The 19,809-nt window shown below is 40.6% G+C and overlaps 1 protein-coding gene across 2 annotated transcripts in view; it reads right to left on the bottom strand.

The window, feature by feature from the left end:
• The window catches only part of BAZ1A (bromodomain adjacent to zinc finger domain 1A), a 101,470-nt gene extending 82,438 nt beyond the window's left edge, over positions 1–19,032 (bottom strand). The window contains exons 1-3 of one of the 2 annotated variants that reach the window (XM_047794884.1): positions 18,894–19,032; positions 18,262–18,432; positions 4,665–4,943 (exon numbers count right to left, since the gene is read on the bottom strand). In XM_047794884.1, the coding sequence (XP_047650840.1) occupies positions 4,665–4,943; positions 18,262–18,374 (392 nt within the window). In that variant the 5' untranslated portion in view covers positions 18,375–18,432; positions 18,894–19,032. Of the gene's footprint in view, positions 1–4,664; positions 4,944–18,261; positions 18,635–18,893 lie in introns of those variants that run through there. The other variant, XM_047794883.1, reaches the window with a different exon arrangement.
• Between the last annotated feature and the right edge of the window lie 777 nt (positions 19,033–19,809).

Here is a 19,809-nt window from a genome sequence, read left to right as displayed (position 1 = left end):
TATAAGGAGAAAAAAACTGTTCTGGTTCCCAAACATGACCCTATTATTCCTTTCAGTGATACAGACTGCTATGTTCTTGGTGGTATTACTGATGACATATCAATCTTTCCTTTTGAAAATAAAGACATAATTTTTTCCCAAAGACAGAATTTTTTCCCAAAGTCCCAAATATGAAAAACCCTTCAATTTTCACAATTTGTTGCTTCTACAATTAAAAAAATAACTTATCAAATCTTCACCAAAATCAAATCCAAACAAATTTATATCTTAATATAAAATCTCTTGGCTTTTTTAGATTCATGCAGAGTAGCATTTAATAATTAAAATGGATTATATGAAAGCCAGTATTCTGAATTACATGCCAAAAAATCTGACAACCTAGAAGAAATGGACAGCTTTCTAGAGACATATAGCCCGCCAAACCTGAATCAAGAAGAAATAGATCAACTGAACAGATGGATCACTAGAAATGAAATTGAATATGCCATAAAAACACTCCCTACAAATAAAAGTCCAAGACCACCAGATGGCTTCACAGGCAAATTCTACCAAACATACAAACAAGAACTTATACACCCATTCTTATTAAACTTTTTCAAAACATTGAAGAAGAAAGAACAATCCCAAAGACATTCTACGAAGCCACCATCACCCCAATACCAAAACCAAAGATACTACCAAAAAAGAAAACTATAGGCCAACATCTTTGATGAATATAGATGCAAAAATTCGCAAAAGAATTTTAGCCAACTGAATCCAACAGCACATCCCAAGTTCACAAGGATGGTTCAACATACACAAGTCTATCAACATCATACACTGCATTAACCAAAGAAAAATAAAAAACCACATGATCATCTCAATAGATGCAGAAAAAGCATCTGACAAAATCCAACACTCATTCATTCATTCATTATAAAAATTCTTACCAAAGTGGATATAGAAGGGATATACCTTAGCATAATAAGAGCCATTTGTGACAAACCCATAGCCAATATAATACTCAATAGAGAAAAGCTGAAAGCCTTCTGGCTAAAATCTGGAACAAAACAAAGATGCCACTTTCACCACTTTTATTCAACTTAGTATTGAAAGTCCTAGCCACAGCAACCAGACAAACAAAAAAGGTATCCAAATTGGAAGAGAAGAGGCAAAACTGTCACATTATGCAGATGACATGATACTATATACAGAAAACCCTAAGGACTCAACCCAAAAACTACTTGAACTGATCAATAAATTCAGCAAAGTAGCAGGATATAATATTATCATTCAGAAATCAGTCACATATCTGTATACTAACAATGAAATATTAGAAAAGGAATACAAAAATTCAATACCTTTTAAAATAGCACCTCCCAAAATTAATTACCTAGGAATAAACTTGACCAAGGAGGAGAAAGACTTATGTGCTGAGAACTATAAAACATTAATCAAGGAAATTAAAGAGGAATCAAAGAAATGAAAAGATATTCCATGCTCCTGGATTGGAAGAATTCATACTGTTAAAATGGCCATACTATCCAAAGCAATCTACAGTGTCAATGCAATCCTTATCAAATTACCAATGACAATTTTTCACAGGAATTTTTGAACAAACAATCCAAAAATTTATATGGAACCATAAAAGACCCAGAATGCCAAAGCAACCCTAAGGAACAAAGACCAAGCAGGAGGCATAACTCTCCCAGACTTCAGGCAATATTAAAAAGCCACAGTCATCAAGATAGTATGATACTGGTACCAAAACAGACATACAGACCAACAAAACAGAAGAGAGAACCCAGAAATAAACCCAGACACCTACTGTCAATTAATCTTCGACAAAGGAGGCAAGAATATACAATGGGAAAAAGACAGTCTTTGCAGCAAGTGGTGCTGGGAAAACTGGACAGCCATATGTAAATCAATGAAACTAGAACACACCCTCACACCATGCAAAAAAATAAACTCAAAATGGCTTAAAGACTTGAACATAAGAGAAGACACCATCAAACTCCTAGAAGAGAACATAGGCAAAGCATGCTCTGACATCAACCTTACAAATGTTTTCTTAGGTCAGTCTCCCAAGGTAATAGAAATAAAAACAAAAATAAACCAATGGGACCTAATGAAATTTACTTCTTTTGCTTTTGCACAGCAAAGGAAACCATAAAAAAAAAAAAAGACAACCCATGGAATGAGAGAAAACAGTTTCAAACGATGCAACCAACAAGGGCTTAATCTCCAAAATACACAAACAACACAAACAACTCAACAGCAAAAGAACAAACAACCCAATTGAAAAATGGGCAGAAGATCTGAATAGACATTTCTCCAAAGCAGATATACAAATGATCAATAGGAACATGAAAAAATGCTCAACATCACTATTTGTGAGAGAAATGCAAAACAAAAGTACCATGTGGTACCACTTCACACCAGTCAGAATGGCTATCATTAGTTAGGTCTAAAATAACGAATGCAGGAGAGGGTATGGAGAAAAGGGAACCCTCCTACACTGTTGGTGAAAAAGTAAAATGGTACAATCACTATGGAAAACAGTATGGAGGTACCTCAAAAAACTAAATATAGGACTATGATATGATCCAGCAATCCCACTCCTGGACATATATCCGGACACAATTTTCATTTAAAAAGATACATGAACCCCTATGTTCACTACAGCTTTATTCACAATAGTCAATACATAGAAGCAACCCAAGTGTCCATTGACAGATGAATTGATTATGAAAATGTGGTACATATACACAATGGAATACTACTCAGCCATAAAAAAAACAAAAATAATGCCATTTGCAGCAATGTGGATGGAACCAGAGACTCTCATACTAAGTGAAGTAAATCAGAAAGAAAAAGACAAATACCACATAATATCACTTATATCTGGAATCTAATATATGGCACAAACAAATCCATCTATAGAAAAGAAAGAAACTCATAGACATGGAGAACAGACTTATGGTTGCTGAGGGGGAGAGAGTGGGATAGACTGGTAGTTTGGGGTTACTAGATGCAAACTAACACATTTGGAATGGATAAGCAGTAAGATCCTGCTGTATAGCACAGGGAACTATATCTAACACTCGTGATTGAACATGATGGAGGATAATGTGAGAAAAAGAATGTATACATATATATATATGTATAACTGGGTCACTTTGCTATATAGCAGAAATTGACAGAACATTGTAAATCAACTATAATAAATTTTTTTAAAAAAGAAAGGATTCTGAAATCACATTATGAACTACTAATGATGATTCTCAAAAATAAGGTAATAAAAACCACATTAACATATAATTAAGAACATATAATGCACAATAAGTTTTGACTGCTAAAGTTTAAAATAAGAAAATTGTATTCAGGTTAACAAAAAGGGGTGGAAGTATCCCTCAAAAGTCCAGAGGCTATAAAAAAATTTTTTTTTTGTCTTTTTTGCTATTTCTTTGGGCCGCTTCCATGGCATATGGAGGTTCCCAGGCTAGGGGTCGAATAGGAAGCTGCAGCCCCTGGCCTACGCCAGAGCCACAGCAACTCGGGATCTGAGCTGCGTCTGCAACCTACACCACAGCTCACAGCAACGCCGGATCGTTAACCCACTGAGCAAGGGCAGGGATCGAACCCGCAACCTCATGGTTCCTAGTCGGATTCGTTAACCACTGCGCCACGACAGGAACTCCCAGAGGCTATAAAAAATTTTAATGCAAATAAAGATTACTATAAAAAATATCAGTGACCAGTCAATCATAGATGCTTAAGATTTCAGAAAAGCACTGATAGTTTTTAACTTAGTGCCACAGATAAAGTCATTTAAAATTTTCATGTATGAAATATTTATTTTTTTCTTGAAGGCCTGGGTAAAAGAGAACTTAGCAAAGTATATAAAATTCAGTCCTTAGCTTATCAAAGGAATTACTAAAACCCAGAAAGAAATATAGGCATATTTAAACTATTAGGTAACATAATGAGAACACAGTAGGTATCTTTACCTAAGTTTTTTTTTTTTTCCTTGTCTTTTTAGGGCCACACCTGCAGCACATGGAAGTTCCCAGGCTAGGGGTTGAATCCAAGCTATAGCTGCCAGCTTATGCCACAGCCACAGCAACACCAGATCCAAGCCAGTCTGGAACCTACACCACAGCTCACAGCAACATCGGATCCTTAACCCACTGAGCGAGGGCAGAGGTCAAACCTTCATCCTCATGGATACTCGATGGGTTCATTACTGCTGAGCCACAGTGGGATCTTTACCAAAAATTTTTAACTCTTAAATTGAGGGTGAAACTTCCATATAATAGGACTTACTATACAGTAAATAAAAAAAGAGAAAGAAGGTGGTTTATCATTACAATGGATTAATTTTAAAGATATTTTAAGTGAAAAAAGGTATAAACAACAGTATGTTATCTTTCACAATAAAAGGGGCAGGAGAGAGAGAGAGAGAGTGTGTGTATGAGTGTGTGTGTATGTTTTTAAAGGTCTATATGAAATTAGCTTTGCAAAAATACATACAAAACTGTTAACACAAGGGCCTTGGGAAAAGGGTAAAAGGGTGGCTGGAAAACAGTACAAGGTAAGCTTTCCTCAGTATACCTTGTGTATTTTGAATTTGAGCAATATAAATGCATACATAACAAAAGAAAAAATAAAAAGTACTTTACCTTGCACCATTGTTCCTAATGACTTCCACAGTTTCTTCAACAAAATATCGATTTTTGACATATGCAAAAATATCATCACAAATTTCATGTAAGCGTGAACGATGGGTAAGGTTGGTCAAGTATAAAACTGGAACAATTAGTGGTTCTGGAAAACTCTGAAGATTCTGTCTTGCTTTTTTTTCTGACTCAAGTGCTTCTTGATAGGTCAGTCCAGGTCTACCCGTCACAGCACAACTCCACACAAGACTGTTGCACAGAATGGTTCGTTCAAAAAAGTCACTGATTAAAAAACAAAAACAAAAATCCATTACCTATCATTTCACAAATTTTACATTAAAAGCTAATAAAGGTTGCACCTTTATTGCAGAATTTTACAAAGAATCATAGCACTCAAAAACAAGAGTTTAGTAACTGGTCAATTTACACATTAATACAAACACAAGAAAAAGGTATATTCAAACTAGACATTTATATTTTGCAATTTAAAGGTACATTCAGCCAAAGTTGGACTTTGATTTCCATCAGTTTTGAAACTGGAGTGAAACAAAATAAATTCAACTTCTCTTTTTCCTTCTAATTTTTAAGGTTTTTGTTTCAAAGCAGTCAAAACACTGTCAACTCAAGCACTTAACATGAATTTTGAAAGGCTTTAAAATGAAAAACAGGGAAATCTATGCATCTAACAATAAGAGAAAGGTTAAGCAATGAAAAAATCACATAATGAAAAAATCACAGTCATTAAACTATATAAGGAGAGTTCCTAACATGTAAATAGGAAAAACAACTGTCTAGTCTGCTTCCCTCCTATGTTTTTTCAAAGTAAAAGATGCCAAAACAATACATATACAAATACACACAAACACACACACATACATATAAATAATATGGTCCCACTCGTGTTAAAAAAGAGAGAGAAAGAAAAAGAAGAGGAAGGAAGGAAAGAAGGAAAGGAGATAAAGATAACCTAAAGAGGCATAAAATATTTCTGGAATGTTATACAAAAATCAAGGTAACAGCTACAGAATGGGGATGAGAGTAAGGGACCACCACTCTACTCAATGCTTTTCTGCACTGTTGGGATTTCTTTCTTTCCTTTTTTTTTTTTTTTTTTTTGTCTTTTTTAGGGCCTCACACGAGGCACATGGAGGTTCCCAGGCTAGGGATCTAATCAGAGCTCTAGCCGCCGGCCTATGCCACAGTCACAGCAACTCGGGATCCAAGCCACATTTGTGACCTACACGACAGCTCACGGCAATGTCAGATCCTTAACCCACTGAGTGAGGCCAGGGATCAAACCCGTAACCTCATGGTTACTAGTGGGGTTCATTAACCACTGAATCATGAAGGGAACTCCCGGAATTTATTACTATGAGAATTGATTTCTTCTAAAAAAATCTATTCAGTCTTTTTTTTTTTTTTTTTTTTGGCTGCAGCCACAGCACAGAGATTGCCGGGCCAGGGACTGAACCCATGCCACAGCAATTACAATGCCAGATTTTTTTTTTTTTTTTTTGGTCTTTTTGGCATTTCTTGGGCCGCTCCTGTGGCATATGAAGGTTCCCAGGCTAGGGGTTGAATCGGAGCTGTAGCCGCCGGCCTACGCCAGAGCCACAGCAACTCAGGATCCAAGCTGCGTCTGCAACCTACACCACAGCTCACAGCAACGCCGGATCGTTAACCCACTGAGCAAGGACAGGGATCGAACCCGCAACCTCATGGTTCCTAGTCGGATTCATTAACCACTGCGCCACGACGGGAACTCCACAATGCCAGATTTTTAACCTACTGAGACAGCAGGGAACTCCTTTCCTTCAGTCATTTTCAAAATTCAAGAGATCTATAATAGAGACAGATTTCTGAGATAATATTACACAGAAAAAACTCCAAATCACTGAATGACATAATTCCATTCCATATTTAATTATAATAGACAAAATGTGCAATTTTTCATATTTATACAAATACCATAGTAAAATGTTCCTCATGGAGAAAGGAGGGGACTGGGAAGGAAGGAAAAGGAAAACTTGTTACTCTAAATATTTCCATATCGTTTGAATTTTTATGATGAGCAGGTACTCATTATTTTTTATAATAAATTATTATTATTTTTTTTTCCTATGTTTAATTTTTTTTTTGTCTTTTTGCTATTTCTTGGGCCGCTCCCGCAGCATATGGAGGTTCCCAGGCTAGGGGTCTAATCGGAGCCGTAACTGCCAGCCTATGCCAGAGCCACAGCAACGCGGGATCCAAGCCACGTCTGCAACCTACACCACAGCTCACGGCAACGCCGGATCGTTAACCCACTGAGCAAGGGCAGGGACCGAACCCGCAACCTCATGGTTCCTAGTCGGATTCGTTAACCACTGTGCCACGACAGGAACTCCTATAATAAATTATTTTTAAAATAGAATAGGTTAAATGTATGCATAAAAGGTTAACAATAGTTTTCTCTAAATGGTAACAGATATTTTTCCTTTCTGTATATTTTGGTCTACTGTTCAATATATATGTAACCAACATAATTCACTATTCTCTTTTTCTCTTTCCTGAAATACCCCTTTCTTTCTCCCATCATTCTAAAACATATTAAAACTGCTATACATTTATTTCCTTGTTAGTATATCTGTATAAGTTATTCCTGTGGTAGTCTGATCTCCAAAGATGATTTGGAATAGTTCCATTAAAATAGCTTAATTTATTGGAGTTCCCGTCGTGGCTCAGTGGTTAACGAATTCGACTAGGAACTATGAGGTTTCAGGTTCGATCCCTGGCCTCGTTCAGTGGGTTAAGGATCTGGTGTTGCCGTGAGCTGTGGTGTAGGTTGCAGGCACGACTCGGATCTGGTGTGGTTGTGGCGTAGGCCGGTGGCTACAGCTCCAATTAGACCCCTAGCCTGGGACCCTCCATATTCCACAGGTGCAGCCCTAAAAGAGAAAAAAAAAAGGCTCAATTTATTTATTTGTATGCAGATTCTGCAACAACAAAAATGAAATCTATGGAAAAAAAATCATACCTTACCAGAAATGAGACCTAAAAATATAACATATTTATGCCAAGTAACCTAACTCAGTACAAAGAAGATCCCTTTGAAGCATGTACCATTTAGTAGAGGAGATAATCGGTGTGTATTATTAAAATACAAAGTTAACAAGTGATTATCTTTACAAGACAGAAGTAGATATCCTTTCAGAATTCAGAGGAAGGGAAGGAGTAGAGGTAGGCAAAAAAGACCAAGACAGAGGAAGTGGCATTCAGAGTCAGGATGTAAAGGAAAAGTAGAGCTGAAGGAGAGGAAAAAAAAAAAAAAAGCCTCCGCCAGAGAGAAACATGAATATAATATGGTTCTTTTAAGCAAGAAAATCTATGTAGATAAATAGTTTATTAGCTAAGAGAAAGGCAACAGACATACCCAGACGGTGGTTATCAACAGCACAGAATAAAATGAATGGATGGATCTTGAAAGGTCTTATTTTTTACTGCCTAAAACCTGCAGTTCACTTAGAAAAGCTTTATAAAAAGTTTTTTGTTTGTTTGTTTTTTGTTTTGTTTTGTTTTGTTTTTGCTTTTTGCTTTTTAGGGCCACATCACGGCATATGGAGGTTCCCAGGCTAGGGGTCTAATTGGAGCTACAGCTGCTGGCCTACACCACAGCTCACCAGATCCTTAACCCACCAAGCGAGGCCAGGGATCAAATCCGCAACCTCATGGTTCCTACTCGGATTGTTTCTGCTGCGCCATGACAGGAACTCCAAGAAAAGCTTTATAAAAAGTTTTAAACTTTTCTCTATAGAAACAAACACATCTGTAAGATGGTTTCCCAAGCCACATATAGTTAGTACATAATGTACATGAAATATATTTCTTTCTTTCTTTTGGCCACTCCCACAGCATATGGAAGTTCCTGGGCCAGGGATCCAAACTGGTGCCACAGCAGTGACCACACCAGATCCTTAGCTAGCTTCATTGCAAGAAAACTCCTCTATTTCTAATAATTTAAACTACATCTAGTACTACTGGTGACCTTTCAACAAGGGAAAGGGGTGCTGATCTCTGCACACTCAAAAACCTGCAAAAAACACTCAGCCTTCCTTATCCACAGTCAATTGTTAAGGAAAATATACTTCAAATCTATTTTACACATTAACTAGTCTCTAAGCCAATGCTATCAGAAATAGAATGCTAGCCACAAATATAACTTTAAATTTTCTTTTTCTTTCTTTTTTTTTTTTTTGGTCTTTTCAGGGCCGCACCCACAGCATATGGAGGTTCCCAGGCTAGGAGTCGAATTGGAGCTGTAGCTGCTGGCCTACACCACAACCACAGCAACTCGGGATCCAAGCCGCATCTGTGACCTACACCACAGCTCACAGCAACGCCGGATCCTTAACCCACTGAGCGAGGCCAGGGACAGAACCTGCGTCCTCATGGATGCTAGTCAGATTCTTTTCCACTGAGCCATGATGGAAACTCCTAACTTAAAATTTCCTAAGGGCAATATTTTAAAAAAAATTTTTAAGAGATACTAATTCAATAATGTATTTTCTTTAACCCAGTATATTCCAAAATATTTAAATATGTAATCAATATTGAAAATTTTCCCCTTGGTGGAGGGAACCAAATCTTCAAAATCCAGTATGTATTTTACATCTACTGCACATCTTAATTCTGACTAGTCACATTTCAAATCCATAATAACCCCCATGCCAAAGAATGGTTCCTGCATTTGGGCAGCACAGCTTTTGCCACAGCCGGTTCATATTTTATAGCCTGGACTATTTGGTGCCGAGTGGCAGAAGGACAGACTATAGACTGAGCTTCAATAAACACTATTCAGATTTGTTACCATTGTACCAGGAATGACACAAGTACCACAAACCTCCACTAAACATATGGATAGTCAGTAACCAGTGATGTACAGCTACCCCCCCCCCTTTTACTTTTTTTGCTTTTTAGGGCCACACCCATGACATATGGAGGTTCCCAAGCCGGGGGTCTAATCGGAGCTGTAGCTGCCAGCCTATGCCACAGCCACAGCAACTCAGGATCCAAGCTGCATTTGTGACCTACACCACAGCTCATGGCAATGCTGGATCCTTAACCACTGAGTGAGGCCAGGGATCGAGCCCACATCCTCATGGATGCTAGTCAGATTCATTTCTGCTGAGCCATGATGGGAACTCCCAGCTGCCCTTCTTCACCCAGGTTTCCACAGCCTCCTGTAAAGTGTTTGTATTGTTTGTTTCCTTTAGCCTATATCTACTCTACAAAGTTGTTAAGTTACAGCCCTGCTGTGCACAAAGATATACCCTCAGGGGGAGGAAAGCAGGGCACACCACTTCAGCGGCCATTTCAAAGCAAGGGGGAAAAAGCTAGAGACGCTTTCTCTCTTTAACACCCACTACTGGCACAGCACCATCTCTAACATTACATACCTTCGCTTACACCCACTTCTATAATTCTGTTCTTCACCCACTCATCATACACATTCAAATGTGTAGGATTTTGTTAAGAATACTGAACTCTAGGGGACAGGTTACAGTGCCTCTTCAGTTTCTATATTATAAAAATATAAAATGACACTTTTACAAGAAGCACATTTTTATTATTGTGAACAAAAATTTATAACATGCAAAGTACTACTTTATATCAGTTTAGACGAATATAGATTATTATAGTCTGTAATTTATTATTGGCCTGGAGGTCAAATCCAGCATTCTACCTGTTCTTCTAGTTTTATTGGGACACAACCATTGGAACCAAACCACATTTTTAGCTATTGCCTGTAACTGCTTTCTTAATAGTCTGCAGAGTTGGATAGGTACAACAGACACCTAATGGCCTGGAAAGCCTAAAATATTTATCTGGCCCTTTAAGAAAACATTTGGTGACCTCTGCCCTTTACCATTATTTCTTAAGAAAAAATTGCTTCTGAGTTACCAGGTCAAGTACTGGTAAGAACACACTTCTTAGAACAAAGTCAACCAACTCTCTAGTAAACAAATTAAGAAAAGGCAACATCCTGTTAACTTGCTGGGTATTTGGAAAACTAAAAACCTAGCATAGTAAGATTAAGAATGAACTGACATAAAAACCAAAAACCAACTACAATTCAGAAAAAATAAATCCAAAGCGTACTCTATTTACTTAATGGCCCAAACAATATTAACTGGTCATAATACAAGAACGAGCCAGCATAACACCACAGAAAAGATCCAAGGGACATAAGCAAACTCCCCTGTCCACAAAATAATTAGTAACTGAGAAATGTAGCCATAGGTTAAAAACTAACATAATTTCTGACTTAAACAGCATATGGTTTGCAAGAGATGGAAAATATGGTTTATAAACTTAGAAAAGTATTAATTGCTAAAAGACATCACAGGTTGTCCCAACAATTTCCTCCACTGAAGGGGTTATAAGAGCATGGGGTTTGGATAATAACAGGCATGGTAGACTAAATGTGCCTTATGTTAAACAGAGAAATGACAGATGAAAATTACATTTCTCACATTTTTCATCAACAGAAGGAAAATTCAATTAATTAAAAATATAGGAGTTCCCTCTGTGGCTCAGTGGTTAATGAACCTGACTAGTATCCATGAAGACACGGGTTACGTCCCTGGCCTTGCTCAGTAGGTTAAGGATCCAGCGTTGCCGTGAGCTGTGGAGCAGGTCGCAGACACAGCTTGGATCCCAAGTTGCTGTGGCTGTGGTGTAGGCAGGCAGTTGTAGCTCCGATTTGACCCCTAGCCTGGGTACCTCTATATGCCGCAGGTGTGGCCCTAAAAAATGATATATACATATATATAAAGTTTAGTTTAATAAATACTTTAATGAACTATTACTTTGCACTTAGTACTGCCTGAGACTTAATGACATACAAGGCAGGCTCCTAAAATCTGCAGATGATTCTAAGGTGAGCAATAGCAATAAAGATTTTTTAAATCTAGACATTAAACATTAAGTTAAATCGACAAAGGTGAAACACAGCTCCATCTTTCAGGACCCAATTCAGATGGTATCTCCTATTTGGGGGCTTCCTCAACTCTCCAGCAGCTGTCAGCTCCATTTTCTATGTTCCCACTACAGGAGTTCCATAGCACATGTGATTTATGCCATTGTTTTATAGACACACATTCTTTCCTCACTACAGGGACAAACTATTTCAGCATCTCCAAAGACTTTCCAAAGCACAGTTTCAAGTATAAACATTTTCTCATTGATAGTCCACATTTACTTTTACGTGTATCTAAAAAGAGAAAGTATACATATGAATGGGAAGAAGAAAGAAAAGTGCCTGAATCTCAGCTTTACCACTTGTACATGACTGTAAGTTACACACTTTCATCTAACCTAAATTTCTCTTCTATAAAATGGGAATAATGTCTTCCATAAACAGTTAATATGAAATTAAGATAATATCATGTGCCTAAATAAACTGTATCAATTCTTACTGTTTAAGTATTATATTTGTAGAGAGATAATAGAATACACAGAATAACCTGTATGGTAGAGGAATAACGTCAGGGGAACACAGAGGAACACACACAAGGCTTGAGAATCTTTGAAAAGTTCAGGATTGGGAAGGGGGTTAGGAAAAGGGATTAGCTACAGAGGGATTATAAGCAAACATTCAATTCTAATCTGGATGACCCAAGTATAAAATCTTAATTGCTGAGTGGGAGGCTATTTGCAGAGGGTTGAGGGAGTGTAGGCTCCTTAAAAATGACTTTCATATTCTTCTCACAAGAGGTGGAGTCTATTTCACCACCCTGTGAGTTTGGGCTGGCCTTGAGATTGGCTTTGATCACCAAAATATAAAATGACATTGAGAAATGTCCACTTTCACTCTCCTAGCATCCTGAGACCAGCACATGAAGAAGCCCAAGCTAGCCTTCTGAGGATGGAAGACCATATGGTGAGAAATGCCACCCAGTATATTAAATCATCATGTAGAATACTTTAAATATCTTATAATTCTATTTGTCAATTATATCTCAATAAAGCTGGAAAACACACAGAAAGAAAGACCATCCCAGCTGAGATCCCTGACACATGACTAAGGCCACCTCTTACTCCACCTAGCCTCAGCCAATCCTCCAGCTGACTATAGCTAAATCAATGAGCATAGACAGACCAGCAGAAACCACAATGGCAACCCATAGAATAGTGGGCAAATAAAATGGGTGTTTTGAGCCACTAAGTTTTAGGGTGGCCTGTTATACATTAACTGATATATATATATTCTGTCTGAAGAACAGAAACATGGTAGCCTGCTAACCAGACAAAAGGTTAAAGCCAAAAAAGAACATTTGGGAATCTATTATACTACCCACAAAAAAAGGACTCATAGACCCAAATATCTGGGCCATGTGGCAGACATTCCTAAAGAGGAGATGAACACCTAATTTGAAGACATTAGTTGTGAAGATTATCCAACTTTCCTTGAAAACTATGCTTACCAAAGAGCCCTCTGATAACAATTAGATTTCATACATAGCTGATTATCAGTTTGGGAACTGGTCTAAGTGAAAAGCATTTTTTTCCCCACTATAAATTGATGGAATTCTGATTTGTACATATAATATCTAGAACTCAATCACTTGGGGTATAGTTAAAGTCAAATGTCTGAGTAGCAGACAATGGTTCCTACACAAAGATCTAGGCAGCCAGCTTGAATTCTAAGCACTGCCCCTATACTTTTGGTGAATACTTATGCAAACTTTAACAAATATTAGGAAGAATTCTCCATAAGCACTGCATGATGCTAAATATAAACACAAACTCTAGAGTCTTAAGTATGTGACTACAAATTCTAGTGTCATCAATCACTAGACAGTTGGTTTTTGACACTGATCTTGGACTTACTCCTCCTCCCCCAACCCCAGCTTCCTCGTCTGTAGAAGAAGGCTGGTGAGAGGACTGAATTAACTAGTAAGCTGACGAATAATGAAAACAGGATGCCTTATAAAGTAGCCAAACACTTTTCACTGGAAAGCCAGATAGAAACATAAGCTGGTTTGTCAGTGATGTTGTAGGAGAGATTCCTGTTTTACTGAAAAGTGTGACTCACTTGGAGATGAGAAATACTAGCCAATTCCAAGAATCTAAATGGCTTTTACAAGGTCATTTTATTCAGGAGATTAAAGTCACTAGATAAAAAAAAAAAATCATTTTCCTACCCTACAAATCTAGAACTTCTGGTATTCAGAACTCATTATACCATTTCTGAACAATCCACAGACAAAAAAAGTAATAAAACTAAAAATTGTCAGCTAACTAAATTGCAGAATAAACTTTTATCTCATTTAAAAGATTAAATTATGCACTTAATTCTATTCTCTTTATCTATGAGCTTCATTTTTCTTGTTTTTTTTTTCCCCCCTAGGTTCCATACATAAGCAAGATCATATAGTATTTGCTTAGCATAATGCCCTTGAGGTCCATACGTACTGCTATAAATGACAAGATTTCATTCTTTTATAAGGCTGAATATTTCATTGTGTGTGTGTGAGTGTACATACACACACACCACATCTTCTTCACCCACTTACCCATTAATGGACACTTATGTTGTTTCCATGTCTTGGCTATTGTAAATAATGCTGCAATAAACATGAGGTACATAAACCTTCTCAAACTAGTGTTTTCATTTTCTGTGGATCATTACCTAGAAGTCAAACTGCTGGATCATATGGTAGTCCTATTTGTAATTTTTTGAGGAGCCCTCATACGGTTTTCCATAATGGCTACACCAATTTATATTCCCAACAATAGTGCATGAAGGTTCCCTTTCTCCACATCCTCAACACTTGTTACTTCTACTTCTAGAGGTTTTTTTTGGTTTTTGTTTTTTTGGCTACATCCATGGCATATGGAAGTTTCTGGGCTAGGGACTGAACCTATGCCACAGCAGTTACCTAAGCTACTGCAGTGACATCAGATCCTTAACCTGCTGTGTCACAAGGGAACTTCTCTAGTCTTATTTGTGTCTTCTTAGGGCCAAACCCGCTGCACATGGAGGTCCCAGGCTAGGAGTTGAATCAGAGGTGTAGTCACCATCCTACACCACAGCCACAACAATGCCAGATCTGAGCAGCATCTGTAATCTACACCACAGCTAAAGGCAACACTGGATCCTTAACCCACCGAGTGAGGCCAGGGATCGAACCTGCATCCTCATGGATACTAGTCAGATTTATTTCCGCTGAGCCACAACGGGAACTCAAGTCTTTTTTAATAACAGTTATTCTAACATTTGTGAGGTGATATCCCATCAAGATTTTGATTTGCTTTTCCTTGATAATTAATGATGTAGAGCATCTGCTGGCTCTCTGTATTTCTTCTCTGGAAAAATACCTATTCAGATCTTCTCTCCATTTTTAAATCAAATTGTTTTGGTTTTTTGGCTATTGAGTTGTATGAGCTCTTTATATATTTTGAATATTAGCGCCTTAACAAATATAATATTTATGAATATTTTTTCCTACTTATCAGGTTACATTTTCATTTTGTTAATGATTTCCTTTGCTGTGCAGGAGCTTTTTAGTTTTTGGTGCCAGATGCAAAAAATCACCACAAGATCTATGTTAAGGAGCTTACCACTTATGTTTTCTTCTAGGAGTTTTATGTTTTCAGGCCTTATGTTCAAGTCTTCAATCCATTTGGAGTTAATTTTTGTGTATGGTGTAAGACAGTGGCCCAGTTTCATTCTTTTGCTCCCTGGCTTATTCATTCATCTAAAGTTAATGTGCTATTTTTAATGAATCTTTTTTACTTATGAAAAACAGGTCAAACAAGAGTTAGCAATTAGTTAAAGAGCATATAGTTAAAACAAACAAAATAAAGGAGTTCGTACTGTATAATCACTAAGGATCCATTTTCCTGCCTCAAATAACTCAGGGTCTGTGAAAAGAAAAAATGTGATGCAACAAATATATTGCATTACAGTGCAATAACTGCAGATGTTACACTAGATAAAATGGAGGGGGTGACCACTCCTGCTAGAAGGCCAAAGGAGGAAGTGTTGGCTATAATATCAATTAAGATAGACAAAATACGACTTAGCAATTAAAAGGTCACTGGCAACCTCTGCTAACCAGAGTTAGAGGCAAAAGTTACTTTGCACCGTGTTGAGAACTGAACAAGGTCGGGGAGGTGTAGTAAAATTCTTTAAAACTGAGTTTTCTCTAAAGTTATATTCAAGAAATCAAAAACCTAAGCAAATAGGTGATCTTCAGACAAACACAACAGAAAGTGTTCAAAATAATGCATGTAAAGAATAATCTTCAAACAAATTTACATAAACCAACTCAGGATTTAATGTCTTAGTGAAAACAGGTTTCCTTCATAGTTTCTCCAGACTTGTGGCAAGGGTCAGATTACCATAATCTGCAGAACACCATATACCATCGACCAGGAATGCATTTTTAGAAAGATATCTTTCTATAATCATCTGAGAGAAAGAGAAAGTAATCCAAATTTTAACACAATGGCAGTCTTCTTCCAATTTTGCTAATTCAAAGTGATAAACATTAACACCCAAGAACACCAATAGTTTTGCTTTGCTCAGGATAAATGATCAAAATAGCTCTGTTGCCAAACTTTGCCTCTCCTTAACTGCCTGTAATTTCCAAAAATCCAAACACTTCAGCACAGAGAAAACAGAAAACAAAAAACTAGTTTTTTTGTTTAACTCTAAAATCGTAAGACTACATAGGATATTAACGGAAGGTAGGTTTGGAATACCAAAAGTCTCTTCTTTTATTTGGCATTTTAGCATTCTCCACGATTATAATAACTCTTAGGTTCCTCACCAAGAACCTAAGTATATGAAAAGTGTTTAATTCAAGAAGGATAGTGGCCATATTCATGCACCCTGCTCAAGTGAGAAGAGTGTCTCAGAAAGATAAGACTGCTCAAAGGGAGAAAGGTTTGAAATTTAAGCCCATTTCCTATTTTGTTGACACTTTCATTAAACACAATTTTTTTAAAAAAAAATCAGTAATTACCAAAGATTTTAATTAAACCTCTTTAAAAAATAAGACATCATCCTTGTCAAGTTACCTAACCCAAGTTCACCTAAGTAGTTACAAAAGTGAACTCTATTTGAGTAACAACAAGTCTGTACAGGAGCAAAGTAAGATGTATACTCCTACTTAAAAGTACTGTCTGTTGGAAAAACTTCTCTAGATATCACATGTTTTACCTGTAGCTTCTTCTGTGGAGCTGAAGAAAAAGAAGGCTTACTTAAAATAGAAGCCCCAAAGAACTCTTTTCTATCTTCACTACTCATTTCTCCGACAGATGCGGCGTTTGCCTGAAGCCCTCCCTCCGTGAATCCCCCACTCAGAAAAGGTGCCTCCTACACACAGTTTACTTGGTTGCTGTTAACTCTCGGTTTCTAAGCCACAAAGGGATTCCTTCTGAGTAGAGAGGATAAAGCACAAGAAAGAGGGAGGATCAGGCTGTTTCAGCGATTGATCAATTCAGGTTCTCGCTTGGAGATCCTGTTTAAACACAGCTCTAAAACACCCCGTCGTTAAGTGACACGGGACAAGAGGATCTCTTGGGATAAACCAGGCGAGGACCTAAAAATTTAGGGGTTGAAACTACACACGCAGTAGCTCCTCCGGATTCATATCAAAACAATAGCGAGTGGCACATGTCAGGCGGCCCACATGCGCAGGGGGATAAAGAAGAAGCTGACTGGGGTTGGAGTTGAACTTGTCTTAACCCCCTCCCCCAACCCCCTCCAGCGCTCTCCAGGCTTCGCAAAAGTGAAAACGAGGGGGCGCCCGGGGCCCTGCTCTCCCGCACCTCCTCTTCCCCCGCCCAGCCCCGACTTCTTCCTCACCCGGTCTCCCGGGGCGGAGACGCTGAGTTCCCCGGGGCCGGGAGTTAGTCACCAAGAAGAGGCGGTGACAGAGCGCACGGCTCGCTTAGCACACTCCGAGGCCTAGCCTCATCGGACACCGGAGGCAGCCGGCGGAGGCTCTCCCAGGCCCCCTGGCCCCCGGCCCGCTGGGGAGCCCCCTCCTTCCCCGAGTCCCAACTCCGCTCCGCCCCCGCCCCTACCCTAGGCAGCTCCAACGTCAGGCTCTACTCCAGACCAAGGAAACAACGCCCAGCCCGGCCGTTTCCTGCCCCCAGGGGCGGGGATTCCCTCCCGGGGCCGGGGGACGGCGGCTCCGCGCCGCTGACCCGAGCGGGGATCCCCTCGGCCGCCGGGCGGGGATCCCGGAACTGGCCCCGGAGCGCGCGTGTGGCCGCGGCGGGGAGGGGCGAGGCGGGGAGTTTCCGCCGCTCGGCTGCCGGGCGGCTGCCGCGACTGGAAGCTGTCCCCGCGGCCGGCCTGGGACCCGAGGCTACTCTGCCCGGGCCGGCTCTACCCACGCGCGCCGCGGCCAGTGGGGCCAGCAGGGGGCCCCGCGCAGTCACTGGTTGGGCTCGGGGGCCAAAGAAACGCGGGCCCGCGACCACCCGTCACTTTCCCGTCGCCCCGCCAGAAGCCCAGAGCGAGAATAAGGAGAGAGACAAAAGGACGTGGGGGAGAGAGTCCCCACACTCCCTCGCACCCCCCGCGCCCGGCCCTTACTCGTAGTGGCGGAAGATCTCGTTGGTGACTTTACAGTAGAAAACTTCCTCGTCGGGCCGTAGGTCCGCGGGCGGCTTCTGTCTCACAAACGGCTTTCGGTGTAGCAGCGGCATCTCGTGTCCGCCCGCGGGCTCACCCGGACCCTCGGCCGCCCGCGCCGGCCCCGCTTCCCTATCAAAATTGGAGGGAAAGGAAAGCCGGTAAGGTGGGGAGCGCTCGGCGGCGGCGTGGGTCGGTCCGCGCGCCGGGGAAGCTCGACTGCCTTTTGTGTGACTGACGCGCCGCGACTGCCACCGGAGCCGAGGTCGCTCCTGTCGCGGCCGGGGTATGGAGAGAGCGGAGCCGCCCCACCTCCGCACGCCCGGCTGCCGGCTCACAATGGGGCCGGACGCCCGGCCGCGGGCGGGCAGTGCGGGAGCGACGGCGGCCCCCTCCCCCCGCGCCCTCTCCCAGCCCGCGGGCCACCGCCGCCGCGGGGCTCACAACGTGCTCGGCGCGCAGCCGGCCGGCCCGACGCCGCGAGGGAGCTCGCTGCGGGCGGACCCGGGAGTCACTCCGCTTTGTTCCCCCGCTCTCCTCCACTTCGCTGCCGGCGTCGGCCGGCTCCCGAGCGACCACACGGAGCCCCTCACCTGCGAGTACGCCGGCTGCCACTTCTCCACCTTCTCAACTACAAAGGCGGCGAGGGGAGGCTCTGTCCCCCCCGGGGGGTCGCTTCTCGCCGGCCCCGCGGCGCTGCTGGCCGCCGCTTCTCCCGCTGCCACGGCCTGGCTCCGCGCGGGGAATCGCGTCCCACCGCCACTTCCCCGCCTCTCCGAGCTCCTGGGAAGTTTCTGATCTACTTTCGGCTCCGAAGGAGGAAGAGCTGTTGGGAGGAGCTTTTCACTTCTCGCTTCTACCTTTTTATTGGCTACTCGATGACTTTTACAGCCTGTCACTGATACAGGAAGAGACGGCGGAGAGCCTGGGAGAGCTACATTATTAATTAATAGAGCAACCCCTTGTGAAGAATCAGAAGCATCCTCCATGTTTGCGATTATCAACCCAAAGATCTGCGGAGAGCGCTGGGGTTTCATAAACACGCGACTAACAAAGTAAAGCCTTCCTCTTCAAGTCTGGCACCAGCGCTTGGTTCCGCGATGGGAAAAGGAATCCTATTGAGATTTAACTTATATTTTAAGGAAGGGAAGAGGGAGGATAAATAAGAAGTGGAAATATTTTGATATTTTCTAATTCAAAATTAGAGTTCTCATGTCTAAAAAATAATTTGCTTATGTAAAACCTTCACCTTGAAAGGAAAATACCTTTCTTGACAGCAATGCTCTTTACTACTAAGGACAATTCAAAGACCTAAAAAAGTATGTCGGAAAATGTTATCATGCCTATAGGGCCCCCTCGTACTTAAATTAAAAAGTAGTATTTAGAAGAATACGGCGCTGAAAACATTCTGCAAGGGATCAGTATTTAATTCAATAATTCGGAATTTTAAAGATTGTGGATTTATTAGTGAAATTTTCCCTAAAACGACTTTCCCATATCAATGATTTC

The sequence above is a fragment of the Phacochoerus africanus genome, chromosome 9, assembly GCF_016906955.1.
Source record: "Phacochoerus africanus isolate WHEZ1 chromosome 9, ROS_Pafr_v1, whole genome shotgun sequence".
Lineage (NCBI taxonomy): Eukaryota > Metazoa > Chordata > Mammalia > Artiodactyla > Suidae > Phacochoerus > Phacochoerus africanus.
Note: the sequence above shows the minus strand (reverse complement) of the source record. Positions and strands in the feature narration are given on the sequence as shown.